This window comes from Orcinus orca, chromosome X (genome assembly GCF_937001465.1).
Source record: "Orcinus orca chromosome X, mOrcOrc1.1, whole genome shotgun sequence".
In the NCBI taxonomy this organism is placed as follows: Eukaryota; Metazoa; Chordata; class Mammalia; order Artiodactyla; family Delphinidae; genus Orcinus; species Orcinus orca.
The window spans coordinates 69,656,900-69,671,574 of record NC_064580.1 but is presented as its reverse complement, the minus strand read 5'-3'; the positions used below and the strand labels follow the sequence as shown (position 1 = coordinate 69,671,574).

Here is a 14,675-nt window from a genome sequence, read left to right as displayed (position 1 = left end):
ACACTTTTATGTTAACACACACATTTTAATAACTTTCCTTTTATCAACCTAGTCCTTATAGTAAAGAAAACAGTAGGGAATTTGTGCCAGTTTATTGATTTGTTGCTCATCATCTCCAAACTCTCCATTATTGACTGCTCTATGAAAATGGATCTGGGCTATCTAAATATTTTTCCTTTGGTCAGCAAGAACTGAAGCTTTGTCAGTAGAGCAAACTGGAAATACAGTATAAGAAGAAAAGGTTTTGTGTCCCGCTTCTGGAGTGCTTATGGAGTAGGATGCTCCTGCAGCTTGTGCAGCTTTCTCTAGTGCCTAGCTCCTGTGGTGCATGCTTTTGGTAGCACCCAGCAGCCTCCCCTGGCACCTTGCCTCTAGTGGTTTTGTAGTAACGTGCCTCTGGTGAGACATTTCCCTGTGAACATTATTTCCCAGGTACCCTAGAGGGTTGATTCCAGAAGGTAGGCTTCTAGAAAGTTCCAGAAGTTGGAGTTTCAGCAAGGTACCACAGCATCTTTCCTGCCATTGAATGAGCCTTGGTTGGCTGTGTCCTCTCCAACAAGGTCTGGATCTTAGCCCTGGGTGGGCAATAGGGATTGAGAGTACTCTCAGCTCTAGGGTTAGTGGCTATTACTATCTGCTATTATATTATATACTATGTCTTCTATTCCTATATTCTTTAGAGTTCTCTTTACACCTTACTAGGTAATTCTTCATTACTCCAATCTCCTGTTATTGTTAATAAGTCTGTACCTTAAACTTTCTCTATTCAAATTACTGTGTGCCTTTTCTCTCCTGATTGCACCCGACTGAAATTGAAGCGATCACTGAAATAACAATGCCCTATACAGTTTGAAATATGACACAAACATATTCACATGACTTTTACAGCAATTACTGTGAAGTGGGCATGGCAAGTACTATTACATTTTATAGATGAGGAATAAGGTTCACAGAATTTCAGTGAGTTGTCCAAAGTCATATAGACATTTTTATAACTTGTAAAATGTGGATAACAATAGAAACTACCTCCTAGGGTCATTATAAAGATTAAATGAGGTAAAATATGTAAAGTGCTTAGTACATTGTAATAGCTTAATGGTAACTGTTGTATATATTATACTTGATCTGTAAAATATATTTAGTCTGGTGTTTTGCTAAGCTACTTGCAATGAGTTATCTAGGGCTTATAGGTCTTTTCAATATCTAATATTTTTCAGTTAATGGCATTTGTCTTATCAAGTACTACAGCATAATGACCAAAGATAGACCTATTATATCACATTTTGTGTGGTTCTTTCTTTCTGAGGGGAAAATAATGACCAGAGTGAGAACTAACCAACCTAGGCTAAGTTTATGCCAGCATAATGCAATTCTAGGCACACTGTGGTCAATGGCTGAACTCTGAGTGAGGAAATCAAATTCCTAAGAATCCAGCCCTAACCTTAAAAGGTGAACCTTCAAATCTGAATATTTCAATGTAAACAGTACATGCAGTTTAAACAGCATTTCTGGTTTCATCAGGTTCAGCTTCTATTAATTACTTTTTGGTCAGGGCTTGAGGTGGGAATATATTACGCGAGGGAAAGTAGGGAAGTAGACTGTTCACTATATGTGTGTCAATTACTACTCTACAAATCCTTTGATCACTTAAGATTTCAGTAACCAACTACTGAAAGTCGGTACTGTACTAAGAGTTAGGGGTTATATATTAAATAACGAAAGTTGCCCCAAACCTGTAGAAAACTACCTTGCATACAGATATGCAATAATACATAAAAATCCATGGTTAACATAAAATATTTTGACAGTATTTGAAGACACAATTGAAAATTATCCTATAGGAATGGGACAGATACGGCATGTGTTACACATTCAGAAGGGGAAAAAATAAAATGCTTCATGTCTGACAGCAAATTCTTCCTGAAAATTTATCAGAATCAGGGGACGTTTAGAGAGCTGCTCTTTCTCTATAACAATATGAGCCCTGCCCTCCGGACTTCTAAGTTAACAGCATTTTCATCTGGTACAAAAATCATTTTAAAGAGAAACAAGTGACAACGAAGTAGGGACTCCTTTTCTTTCTCAGTCACGAGATCCTTTAGCGGCTAGCCTCCTTTCGGTGGAAGAGAGACAAAAAAATCAAAGCCTCCTCGGTGCCGGGAGGGAATCGAAGAAAGCAGCTGAATCAAGTCGGCTCCTCACATGTTCCTCACGACCACGCCAGAGGGAAAGGTCCTCAATAGGAAAGGGCCCGACTGCCCTCACAGGAAGGGTAACCACTCTGGAACTCGCTGAAGGGAACGTCACCACTGAGTTCTACGGTAGCTGCCAGAGAGTCTGCCATCAGTTAGCACCTCCCCTTCCTTCCGGGAGCGGTAGCTAGGTAACTGTCGGCTGTATTGGAGAGCTGAGGACTGGAGGATGCGTTAGTGCCTCTGGCGGTGAACAACGAGCGCTGCAGGTCCCTCTCACAGTTTTTACCCTCCCCTCTCCCCACCCCCTTTGCCCCCGCCCACCCCTCCGCCACTTCGGCTCCTCCCTCCTCTTCTCTCTCTCCCTCTCCTTCCTCCTCCGCCTCCTCAGCTCTTGGGTTAGAATATCTATGGGTCGAAACGTGATGCGATGAATCCGAGAGAGACCGAAACTGGGACGAGGAGTGCGGCGGAAGCGGCGGGACTCCTGGGCATGGGGGCTTCACCACAATAGAGGCAGCATCCCCACCCGCCCCCGCCAGCCCCTCTGGAGCAAATCCCCCAAACCCCCTCGGGAAAAGGATGGCGGCGGCACCTACCCAGATCGAAGCCGGTGGGTAGCTGTGTCCTGGGGCTAAGAGGATGGGAGCTTAGCGCGACGGCTGTCAGTTTCTTTTGAAAAAGCTTCTGTTTTTTCTTCTTTGCCTCCCTCTCAACCTCTTTCCCCCCCTCTTCCTCAGAGCTGTATTACCTGATCGCTAGATTCTTGCAGTCCGGACCCTGCAACAAATCCGCTCAGGTGAGAAGGGGAAGGAGATCTGGGAGTCTTGGGGAATGGTCCCAGTGGGGAAACCGAGGCAGCTGGGTGTGCGGTTCCGCTGTGGGTGAGGAAAAGGCCGGCCTTGAGTAGCGCTGCCGTCAGCGGCTGGGTTCAGTTTGGGGAGGGAGGAATGGGTTGGTGGCCCGAGCTGCCCTCATATCCGTGTTTCCCTTTTGCTCAGGTGCTAGTGCAGGAGCTCGAGGAGCATCAGGTACGCAGCCCCTTCGGGAAGAGGTGGGGACGGTTGGGGTGAGACTGGAGGAAGGGCAAGTAAGGGGCGGAGGGCTAGGACCGGGAGGAAGGCTTGGAACTGGGCACTCATAGCTGTTGTCACAGTGGTGAACCGGCTTCTTCCCTCAAAAGGGGCGGATATCGCTGGGGTCTTAACTCGCCCCCTCTTTATGCCTGTGGGAGGTGTTTTTTCAGGATTTCCTCCTCCTCGGCCTCCTTTCCCCCACACTCGTCTAGCTCTGAGACAACAGCTATCAGGCCAACAGCAATAAAGACGCCAAAGGGTCGAGGACCCGGACCCAAACTGGGTCGGGTTGATGCGGAGCAGAGGCTTGGCCTTTATCGTTGCCCCCTCCCCCCTTTCTTTTCGCCGGCCCCCAGCTTATTCCGCGCCGCTTAGACTGGGAGGGGAGAGAGCACCGAAGAAGCTTCGAGGATCTGGTGAGTAAAGTTTTCATTTCAACTTAACCCAACTCTTTCTCCACTCCCTCCCCACCTTGTTCCCCCAACCCGCCCCCGACCCTTCAACCTACGCGGCTCTGGAGCTCAGTGCTGAGCCGAAGAACTGTCCCTTCCCCCCTCCCGGCGAGTCGGAGAAAGGGTACCTTGCCCTCCCCTTGGCCTCGTTTGTTTCCACCCGAAAACTTTGAAGAATGTGAACTGGTTATCAGAGATGCCGTACTGTAGATTATGAATATGTTACAAACATCGGGAAAGGCCCATTGTAGGGGTAAAAGGGAGAGAAACCAGGGGGTTATCTTGGGGCACGTACCAAGGACTGACGCTGGCCAATGACAGCGTTGGTAACAGCCTGGAGTTCCGGATTAGTGGAAGAAAACTGCTTTCTGGTTGGTCCTGGCTTGAAATACGGGAACTGAGGCCAGGCTGTTTTTTTTTTTTTTTGGTCTGGGGGCGGCGGGCCGCACGGCAGAGGGGGTTCAGGAGGGGAGTTGACGGACCAGGGACTAGGGAAAAACGACACAATTAAAAATAATAGCATCAAGCTAATTTCAAAATTTGTCGGGGGTTAGATAATCGACTACGGAATAAAAGCATAATCGTTGTATATCTCAGATTGTAGAAAATAGCTCATCAAATCATTATTAAATCGCATTTATGCAGTTAACAATTTCACTAAATAAGAACTGTGGATTATGAGCTTTTTGAGAATTGACGAAACACGATTTTGGATTTACAAGGAAACAACAATGGTCATATTTTAAAATAGAATATACTTTAGTAAAGGACCAAAAGCATTGGATTGACTGTTGTTTGTTCAGCAAATATAATTCATAGTGTAAATGCACCTTCTGTTCGGCATTGACACACACAAAAAGGTGATCCTTTTTATTTTTGGGAGGATGTTCCCTTGTGTTAGCCACTGGCACAGTCAATTGGAAGGAAATAAAAGGAGAAAGGGGTGATGTTACTAAAATCTAAGTTCAGCTATCTTTCCTTCCAGTAAGATCCAAACAGAGGAAAATTAGACAAAGTTAAAGAAAGTTGGAGGGGTATGGTAGACTCTAAATATAAATAGAATGATTTAAAATTTGCTTTCAACAGGACAATATTTAAATTACTTTGGTGTTCATTTGATAATTTTCTTTGTATTAAATTACAAGAATGAGGCCATGCTAATTATCACCAAATCTACTGACTAATTTTTTTTAGTTTTGCAAAGCACAGAAAATGATATAATAATTGTGATAAGGATAAACTCCACCATCTGTAATATTAATGGTAAAAAATTCTCCGATGGATAAAAAATATTTTTGAAAAACTGCATGTATTACCAATTTAATTTGTAGTCAGACTTTTTGTTGGACTGAAGTTCTTTCAAAAAAAGGGCAAAAACAACAGTGCTTACCAATATGTTTTAATACTTTATGACTAATGTGGTTTTGTATACTGAGGTGTATTGACAATATTTTTGTTTATTTGTTTCTAAGTAGACCATTTTAAGCAAGTAACATTTTTTAAAAGGAAAAAGCTTTTTAAAAATTAACTTGACAGTTCCAAAAAGTAAATGAGCACCAAAATGATTAAAAATAGTCTCCTAACCACACACACACACACACACACACACACACACAGAAAAACAAAAAAAACAAAGTCCAGTTTACTACACTTCCTTTCCTTATATTGTAAAGGCATATTTTCATGTAATTGTAATCAATGTCCACTTTATGCTTTATATTTTCTTATGTAACACTTTTACGTATACTTATCTATATTTGAGTAGTCATTGTTATTTTAATGGCAAGGAAAGATTCGGTTGTTTTTAAGTTGCTGTGATTAGAACTCAATTGCCAGTTGAACATTTGGGTTACTTCCAGTTTTTCACTAATATCTGCATAGTTAAGTAGTCTTTCTGCTTTTTTCCTTTTTTTTTCTTTTCTTTTCTTTTTCAGTTGTTTTTCTGGGCTATATTTCTGAAGTGGAGTTATCAGGTCAAGGGACTCATCCATTTTATAGCTTTTGTTATATATTATAAAATTGCTCTCCAGAAGATTGTCCTAATTTATAATGTAACCATCTAGATACTTAGAATGAATTTTTAAAATATTTAAAAATCTTTTGGTGGTTTTAATAGGTGAAAATAGTCCTCAATTGACTTAATTGGTTCTTTTCCCCATTATTAGTGAGGCTTAAACTTTAACAAATTATTTTTTAATTGTCATTAATCCATTTGTATATCCCTACATATACTTGATTTTCACCTTTATCTTTTTAATTTATTGTTTTTATAATTACTTATACATTTTTAATTTTTATATACACAGAATTTCTTCTATTGTTTGACTGTTATCTATGGTTTAGTGTTACCTTTTTTGTTTTTAATTTACTTTTTGTATTGTACACATAGGTTTTTATTTTTCCACACCAGGGTCCAATTTTTGTAGGGATATTACATTTTGATAATATGGTCTTATTTTTAGTCATATGTCTGTTCTCTACCTATAGATTTCTTTGTAAGGGAAGATGAGGCAGGGCTGAGAATTGAACAGAAGGAAAAGAAGTGGCTGAGAACTGAGTGTGCAGTGTTTGATTGCTAGATTCATCAGTCGTACTGTTGATAAAAATTATTTCAAATCTGGCTTGAGATTTTGAGTGGCTTCATTGTAGGAGAGATGTAGGTTCATTTTGTTTTGTTTTGTTGTGTTGGCCACACCAAGGGACATGCAGGGTCTTAGTTCCCCACCAGGGATTGAACCTGTGCCCCTGCAGTGGAAGCACAGAGTCCTAACCACTGGACCACCAGGGAAGTCCTGGGGTAGTATTTTTTAAAGTGCTGTTAGAACAATGGATTTATACAGTGTGATCTTTGATTTAGCTACATGTTTTGGATTTAAATTTAGGGCAAAGTATTAATTAGTATAATTTTATAGCAGCACTTCAAACTGAAGATGTACTGGGATATAAAAAGGAAAGAAGACAAATGCATAATGAAGAGGTGAAGGACTATAAACAAGGATATCAAAATACTGAATTGAAGTTGCATAGTCATGTATACTACATACTTGAAACAAAAATCCTGCCTTTCTGTCCATATGTATATTTTCATTTGAATTGTCTATACTGCTTAACTTGATTTATCCAGAAGAATATTAAGATAATAAGTTAGATTTCTTCAACACTTCATTACTACTGTTACTATTGCATAGCCTAGGAATCCCTATTTTTTCTTTCTTAAATCTGATTTAGTGTTTTACTTATAATTTGGAACACATGGGAAGGTGCTTTTTTGTTAAAGCTGCTTGCAGTCAAGTATTGACATGTCAAGATCTGAAATGCCTTTAAAAAATGAGTCTGAACATGAAATGTTTGTCAGTTTATGTTGAACTGTAACATTTTTGATTATGACATTCAAAAAAATTCTAAATTAATTTTCAGAATTTTGTAATGATACAGGGAGAGAATTGAAGTCAGGGTGATTGTTTTTGAAGTTTGATCTGAGTATTTTTCTTTATTTCTGCTTGACTGTTATTTACAGCATAATAGAATTAGATTTGCTTCTTACATCTTAAGGTAGATAATATAAATAAATACAGATGTCCTTTCATTTGTGGTGACCCTGTTGAATTGTTGACTATTTTATTGCTTCCTCCTTGGAGCTTTATTGGGGATGACAAACAGAGCAGTGAGGGGCGTGTGTGTGTGTGTGTGTGTGTGTGTGTGTGTGTGTGTGTAAACAAATGAACAGTTTTTGTAAATATACAAATTTTATATATTGGAATGGTGAGTTGGAAACATTTTTTAAAGGCATGCTTTAAGATTTTTGAATCACTGTATGGGTACTCCTATCATAAGACTGAACCAAAGACATAATTATCTTTAGGTGTGGTATATATTTTTACATTTATTCAGCATTTTTCATCTGTAGAATTGAAAGTACCAATTAGTGCTTACATTTGGAGTGACATAGATTTTATTACCTTCATTTTATATTCAAAAGACTTGAAGTAGTTTTCTGCTATTTAAAAAACTTTTATCAAGATCGTATGTTCACTGCTGTCTTTAGAAATAGTACATCTATGGTGATATATGTCATTATAAGAATTTACATCTGCATTTAACATATTTGAGTTTAAAAATGTTTTCACATTATCTCATTTGATCCTCACCAACTGCTTTAAAACACTGTATTTGAATTCCAGACATACCTGCATTTTTTTCTTACCTTACTCAGCTCTTGTTCTCTAGTTACTAGTAATAGCTTAAATTGTCTATTAGAACTGTAGAATGATTTTGAGTGCTGGTAGCATGGTATTGCATCTCTAAGTGTGGAAGCAATTTAAGCATGTGTGATTTATTAACTGTTATGTGGACACACAGCCATAGTTAGGAGGAACGGAATGCATCATGGGAAACCAAAAAGCATGTGCTGCTTGACTCCCGTGTGGATATAATGCTAACTGATAGGTATTATGGCAGGCAGCAGTCAATGTCTGTAAACTGGTATTCCTCACTACTGATTGGCTTGAGCCACATGTACACTCTTGCTTTCTATAACATGTTTGTTTTACCTATTCATCTGGATTGATCACTGGCTTTTTTTTTCCACACTTGGGCTCTAGAAACATACTTTCAATGATTAAAATCCTTTTGGAGATATAGCATCAGTCCTAGGAAAACTGGTATCTCAGTACAAATAAGATGGTATTAAGGAAACGAAGAGAGCTGCTGTTAAAGAGTAAGAATTTGGATTGGGTGAATGTTTCTTATAAAATTTTGTCCAGAAAGCACCTTTATGACATTTGAATATTAGTTTAGTTTGTGTGTTTCTGTTGAAGTTCTACTGATGTTGGTTATTGACTGATTAATAATTTTTTTATAGGGAGCAAAATAGTAATTTAAAGTCAACTTAGTGTTTGTGTCATATTTTAGAGATGCCTTTGTTTGACATTTCTCAAATAGGATTTTGTGGGTAGTAGAAAAGGCCATAAGATTTAGTCCAGGAGATAGTCATTACTCGTTGAACTACCCTGGGCAAGTTACTTAACCTCTCAGAGATTCAGTTTCCTCATTTATAAAATAAAAACCCCTACCTGTTTTGCAAGGTTGTTGTGTGGACCAAATGAGTTAAATATGAAAGAATGCAAATGAGTGCAAATGAGTTGGTTACTACATTTTAAATATAGGACAGAGAGTTTGAATGGTTAGCATTAAAATCTGAAGAACTATGACCCCAGAATTTATGTTTTCTTGGGTAATTGGCTAATTATCACCACCCAATTTTCCTAATATTTTTTATAAGGTAAGGGACATATAAAATAGTACCATTAAAGCATTTAAGGCTTCCCTGGTGGCACAGTGGTTGAGAGTCCGCCTGCCGATGCAGGGGATCCAGGTTCGTGCCCCGGTCCAGGAAGATCCCACATGCTGCGGAGCAGCTAGGCCCGTGAGCCATGGCCGCTGAGCCTGCATGTCTGGAGCCTGTGCTCCGCAGCGGGAGAGGCCACAACAGTGAGAGGCCCGCGTACCACAAAAAAAAAAAAAAAAAAAGAAAGAAAGAAAAAAAAAGCACTTAAAAAATGTCAGAATTGAGCCCAAAATGAGTGTCTTTGAAGTGCATCTGTGTTAAGCAAGGAATGATCACTAGGTGAAAAGATATTTAGTGTTATTTGCATTTTTATGTATTACAGAAAAGTAATTCAATATGATACTGGTATAGTATTAACTCATTTTTAAGAAGTGGGAGGTATGTTTTTCCCATGTCTTGTTGCAGGGATCCTCAACCCTTCTGACTGATCTCTTCTTATCCTAATCTTATTTTCTATACATTATTGACAATTTATTTCTTGTATTTTAAATTACCTTGTTGAAGATGTTTTCTTATGCCTTTTAGTATCTACCATGGTGCTTTATAATTAGCTCGTTCTTAGTTATTACTTGTTCAATGTTCTTAACTTTTTTAGAAGTGTTTTCTTTTTTTCTTTTTTTTTATAAGTCATGGATGTTTGTAGCTTTTTAAAATTAATTAATTAATTAATTTTTTGGCTGTGTTGGGTCTTTGTTTCTGTGCGAGGGCTTTCTATAGTTGCGGCAAGCGGGGGCCACTCTTCATCGCCGTACGCGGGTCTCTTACTATCGTGGCCTCTCTTGTTGCGGAGCCCACGCTCCAGACGTGCAGGCTCAGTAGTTGTGGCTCCCGGGCCTACTTGCCCCGCGGCATGTGGGATCTTCCCAGACCAGGTCTGGAACCCGTGTCCCCTGCATTGGCAGGCAGATTCTCAACCACTGTGCTACCAGGGAAGCCCTTAGAAGTGTTTTCATGATATATATTTTTTAGGCTTACTAATCTGCTAGCTAGTATGGAGTTCTTTTTATTGGGCCTTTCTCTACTGAGAAACATCTAGACTGTGGGTGGGTCCCTTGTTCTTGTCTTGATATCATCTGACCTCAGGGTTATAGTACTTTTAGTGCTTTCTTGAGGCAGTATTAACCAGAGAATACTTGAGCCCTAGGTGGATTGCTCTGCCTGTCTCATTCCTGAGGAAATCTTAAAACTAATAAAAATAAAAATAAATGCTATGAACAATGATTAATTTTTTCAAAAGAAAATGATAGGAAGTCTTAACACTTTGTGGCCCACCCTGTTAACCAGTGGTATTACTACAATGGAAAGGCCTGTTTTCTTTCCTTTGCTTCCCAGTTTTTCATTTCTCCTCCTTCAAATTCAGCAAACATTAAAACTCAAATTTTAAATTATAAAGATAATATTGGATTATTGCAGGCATTTATATTTTACTGAACAGTATCAAGCAGAAAATAAACTATTAGATTTTTATGTTTTCTTTCATCTTTTTTGTACAAGTATGGGCATTTTTTTCTTTCAAAATCAGATACTCTGGATAGAGTTTTTTATTTTTATTTTTTTTAACTTAATGTTGTGTAGGAGCATCTTAAACATTGAGGAGATATATGTACTAGTCACTGTGCAAAGTGTGTTTACTGGATGGGGGTTCCTTTCTCTTTGCCTGGAATGCCTTCCCTTCCTTTTGTCTGCCTTGTTAACTTTCACTTAGAATTCAGGTGTGAAATTGGACAAGAACCCCTACCCCCAGGCTAAATTAGGTACTGTACTTTGCTTCATTAGCTCTCTGTACTAAACCTCTGGGCGCTTGTAGATTTGATTTGTTTCTAGCTACTAGTTTGTTTCCCCCACTGGGATTATGGATTTTTTTAGGGCAGCAGTTTAATCTTTCCATTATATCCCTATACTTCAAATGTCTGAATGAATGAATGCATGAGTGAATGATTTTGTTTTTGTTTTACAAATAATATGAGGTGGTTATCATTACTCCCTGTTTTGCAGTTGAGGAAGCTCAGGCTCAGAGAGACTGAATAACTTTGCAGGTCATATAAGTAGGATCCTGGGGATGCTGGAAAAATTCAAATCTAAGTCTTTTCTACAGTATCATACTGCCAGAAGGAGTAACAGCTAGTAAATTTTAGAGCCTGAGTAATCCAGGCTCTTAGACTTCAAAGTACTGTGCTTATCTCTACTATACTTATATTGATATATTTAAAGCCTTGCTGTATTTTTCAAAATCTGTTTTGTTTCCTGTCCCTAAATATCAAAAAGTCATGTGACTAACTTTATGGATGTTCATTTTCTATCCCCCCCAAAAAAACCCATTTCAAATCTCAGAGAAAATGTTGCATTTTACTTCTTCAGCATATGGTCTCAGTTTCATTCTTCATTTTACCTGTGTAGTGATTTTAGTTATAAAACAAAACACACAATTCTATTTTCTTTGTTTTTTAGTTACTTGTCTGATCTTATTATTTCGAAAAGCCAAAGTAAGAATGCTATCATGGCTATCTGAAAATAGTATTTCAAATGTAGCTCTTGGTGCAGGTCTGGCCCCCTGAGATTAGGTACCTTTTGTATGTTATTCAGTGCCCAGCTGGATTCCTTCTGGTCTTCTCAGTTGTCATAATGATTCTCAAGTGTGGTGATTTCAGTTGTTAGATTTGCTCTTTAGGTCAGCCAGTGTTCCTATCAAGAAGGTTTATAATCTAGGCTTCATTTAATTTCTTTCAGTTTATCAAATTTATAGTTTTAATTTTTTCCAGTCTTTGTGTTACTTTCATGATTTTTCAGCTGCCTTAATGGGACAGTAATAGAAATAACAGTGGGCACAGAGACCCAGATTCTGGTCCATTCATTGTGACCATTGAACTTCACTCCTCTGGATCTGTTTTTCCTACTGTAAGTTGTGGAATTAAGTTGATTGTATATAAGGATCCTTCCAGTTCAAAGGTTCTATAATTTAACTCCTTGGAGCTATTTTACAGAATAATACAAAAGTTTGTATTATGCTCTTGAACTTTGTTTTTAGAGAGTGCCTTTCTTCTTCAGATCTCAAAGTGCTTGTTGTGTTACTTCTTGGCCATTATATTCCAGAAAGAAATTTGGCTAAATAACTGCAATTAGAATATTTTGAGTTTTAATCAAAAAGAGTGGCTTTTAATAAGCCACAAATTTCATAGAATATTTTAATACATATCTTCAATATTACATTTTATGATATATTACATTATATTCACATGTAATTCTAATACAGAATTTTTTTAAAACTTAGAAATGTAATTACTGAGGGTGGATAAGAGTTCTTATGCCTAAAAAGATCACCTTTAAGAAATTCCAGCTTTGGGGACTTCCCTGGTGGTCCAGTGGCTAAGACTCTGCACTCCCAATGCAAGGGGCCCGGTTTGATCCCCAGTCAGGGAAGTAGATCCCACATGCCCCAACTAAGAGTTCGAATGCCACAACTAAAGATCCCACATGCCACAACTAAGACCAGGCACAGCCAAATAAATAAATAAATAAATACCTATTTTTAAAAAAAATTTTAAAAAAAGGAATTCCAGCTTTAGGCAAAGCAAATGGATTGAAGTAAATGTTTAATACCACTTATAAGTCCTGAAGTTTGATTTAGAAGAAACTATCATTGCAAGAACTGTGCTGATATAGTCTGGAAGCCTGTAAATATTGTTTAAAGGAAAAGAGCACGTTCAAACTCAAAAGTATTGTTATTGCCATTGTGTTGATAGAATCTCTGTTTCTCTTGTGCTGTTTTACAATCAAATTTTTATTGATTTTAGAGGAATGGATTTTTGAATGGGACTGCCTAGAAATTGAGCAATTTTCTGTTGCATAGGGTGAAAAGCAAAACTTGTAAACTTTAATAGTTTATAATACAAATTTTCAAGGGGGAGAATGTGAGAGTAGATGAGCCTTGTTTTAGTTGCTTAATTAATGATTCTGTGTTTTTAAATGATTACTGAGGAATAGATAAAACATTTATATAACTAGCTGAAAATGAAGCATCATTGTTTTTATAAAATGAAGTAGCCAGGAGGCCTAAGGTTTCAGTTTAAGGTATAATTCTGACAGGTTTCTTTAAGAGGGTAATACTAAAAATTCATATCAGAGAACTCCCGTTTTCTGGATTATATGTTACTGTATATATATTGCAAGTTGGTGGGTAGATTTGTGTAACAAGTGAATAACTCTTGAGATGGTAATGAAATGAGGAAAAGAAAATTGATAAAAAAGAAAATGCCACTAAAGACAACAACTACCATTGTGTGTAAAGCCTTATAACATTTACTTGGTGAAAAGGTAATGACTGATATCAGAAGCCCAGTTTATACAAGACAGTGTTGCGGGAAAAAAGGCATAAAATATTATAGATGTTAATATGCAGTATGTCAAGGCTTTTTTCTTTGAGATATATGTTTTTAGGAGTACTAACTATATTTGCACGTAGGCCTATTTAGGAATGCCCTATTGTGGAGAGAATGAATTACAAACTAGGATTTTAGGACATCAGTGTCTCTAAGTAACAAAAAAAAAAGTTTTTAGATTAAATCATCACGTACTTTGACTTTAATATTACCTGTATATTTTAGTTCTATGTAGTTACTTGCTTGGAAAACAAAACTAGACATGTGTGAAATAACTGAAAGAATTTGCTTGATCCTTTGTCCCAATCCAGAAGCTAAACCTTGTAGATGCAAATAATCAGGTTAAGTTGCCATTCTTCTTCTTCTTTTTTTTATCTTAGTTCCCTGACCAGAGGTCGAACCCGTGCCCCCTGCAGTGGAAGCATGGAGTCTTAATCACTGTGCCAGGGAAGTCCCATAAGTTGCCATTCTTCCTGACCATCATGACAGTTGCCAGGCCCCAGTGATTTTGGTAGATTAAAATTTGTTTCTTCAGGGACTTACAAAAGATAATTGGCAGGAAATAATTTTAAAAAATCACAATAGAATCATTTATTCCCAGATTCCTAAATACATGTTGGATTGTAGTTCTTTGACCTGTGTTTCCTAAGAAAACAAAAAAGGCACCCTGATAGGAGAAAGATTTTTCCTCTGTGAGTTCATATGATATTACTTATAGGTAGACTTTGGTTTTTATTCATTCATTGATTCAGTGAACCAGTATTTATCAAGAACACACATAATCTCTTCTGGTGATCATTAGGGATGATTTACAAAATTATTCCTTTGAGTTATATTGTTTTTGACTTGGAAGTAATATATTGATATGTGTCCTATGTGATGGTAGGTATATATATGTATATATATATATATATATATTTATCTCTGTAGCACTTATAAAAATTGGCATTGTAACTGTAAGTAGATTTTAGGGCCTTTTGTCAAGATGAGAATGTAGATGTTCTTTTTATCTAAGGATTTTTAATGTTCTAGTTTACTCTTTACTGTTTTAATAATTAGGTATTTATGAAACACATCAGTAACTTTAACATTAGCTTAGATAAAAAATGAAAACCAGTTTTGTTGTTTTATTGTCTCATTCCTATCTACATTAGTTAATCATCTTCAGAAATTTACTTGTGTTTTAAAGATGAGTTAATGTTAAAATAAATAAATAAAGCACTTGGAGGAAA

The 14,675-nt window shown here is 37.5% G+C and overlaps 1 protein-coding gene across 5 annotated transcripts in view; it reads left to right on the top strand.

Moving 5' to 3' along the window:
* The first annotated feature begins 2,540 nt into the window (after positions 1-2,540).
* The window catches only part of BRWD3 (bromodomain and WD repeat domain containing 3), a 125,627-nt gene continuing 113,492 nt past the window's right edge, over positions 2,541-14,675 (top strand). For 2 of the 5 annotated variants that reach the window (XM_033406926.2, XM_033406927.2), the window contains exons 1-4: positions 2,543-2,805; positions 2,933-2,991; positions 3,194-3,223; positions 3,625-3,684. In XM_033406926.2, the coding sequence (XP_033262817.1) occupies positions 2,775-2,805; positions 2,933-2,991; positions 3,194-3,223; positions 3,625-3,684 (180 nt within the window). In that variant the 5' untranslated portion in view covers positions 2,543-2,774. Of the gene's footprint in view, positions 2,806-2,932; positions 2,992-3,193; positions 3,224-3,624; positions 3,685-14,675 lie in introns of all 5 variants that reach the window. The other 3 variants (XM_004280450.4, XM_033406928.2, XM_049705077.1) reach the window with 3 other exon arrangements.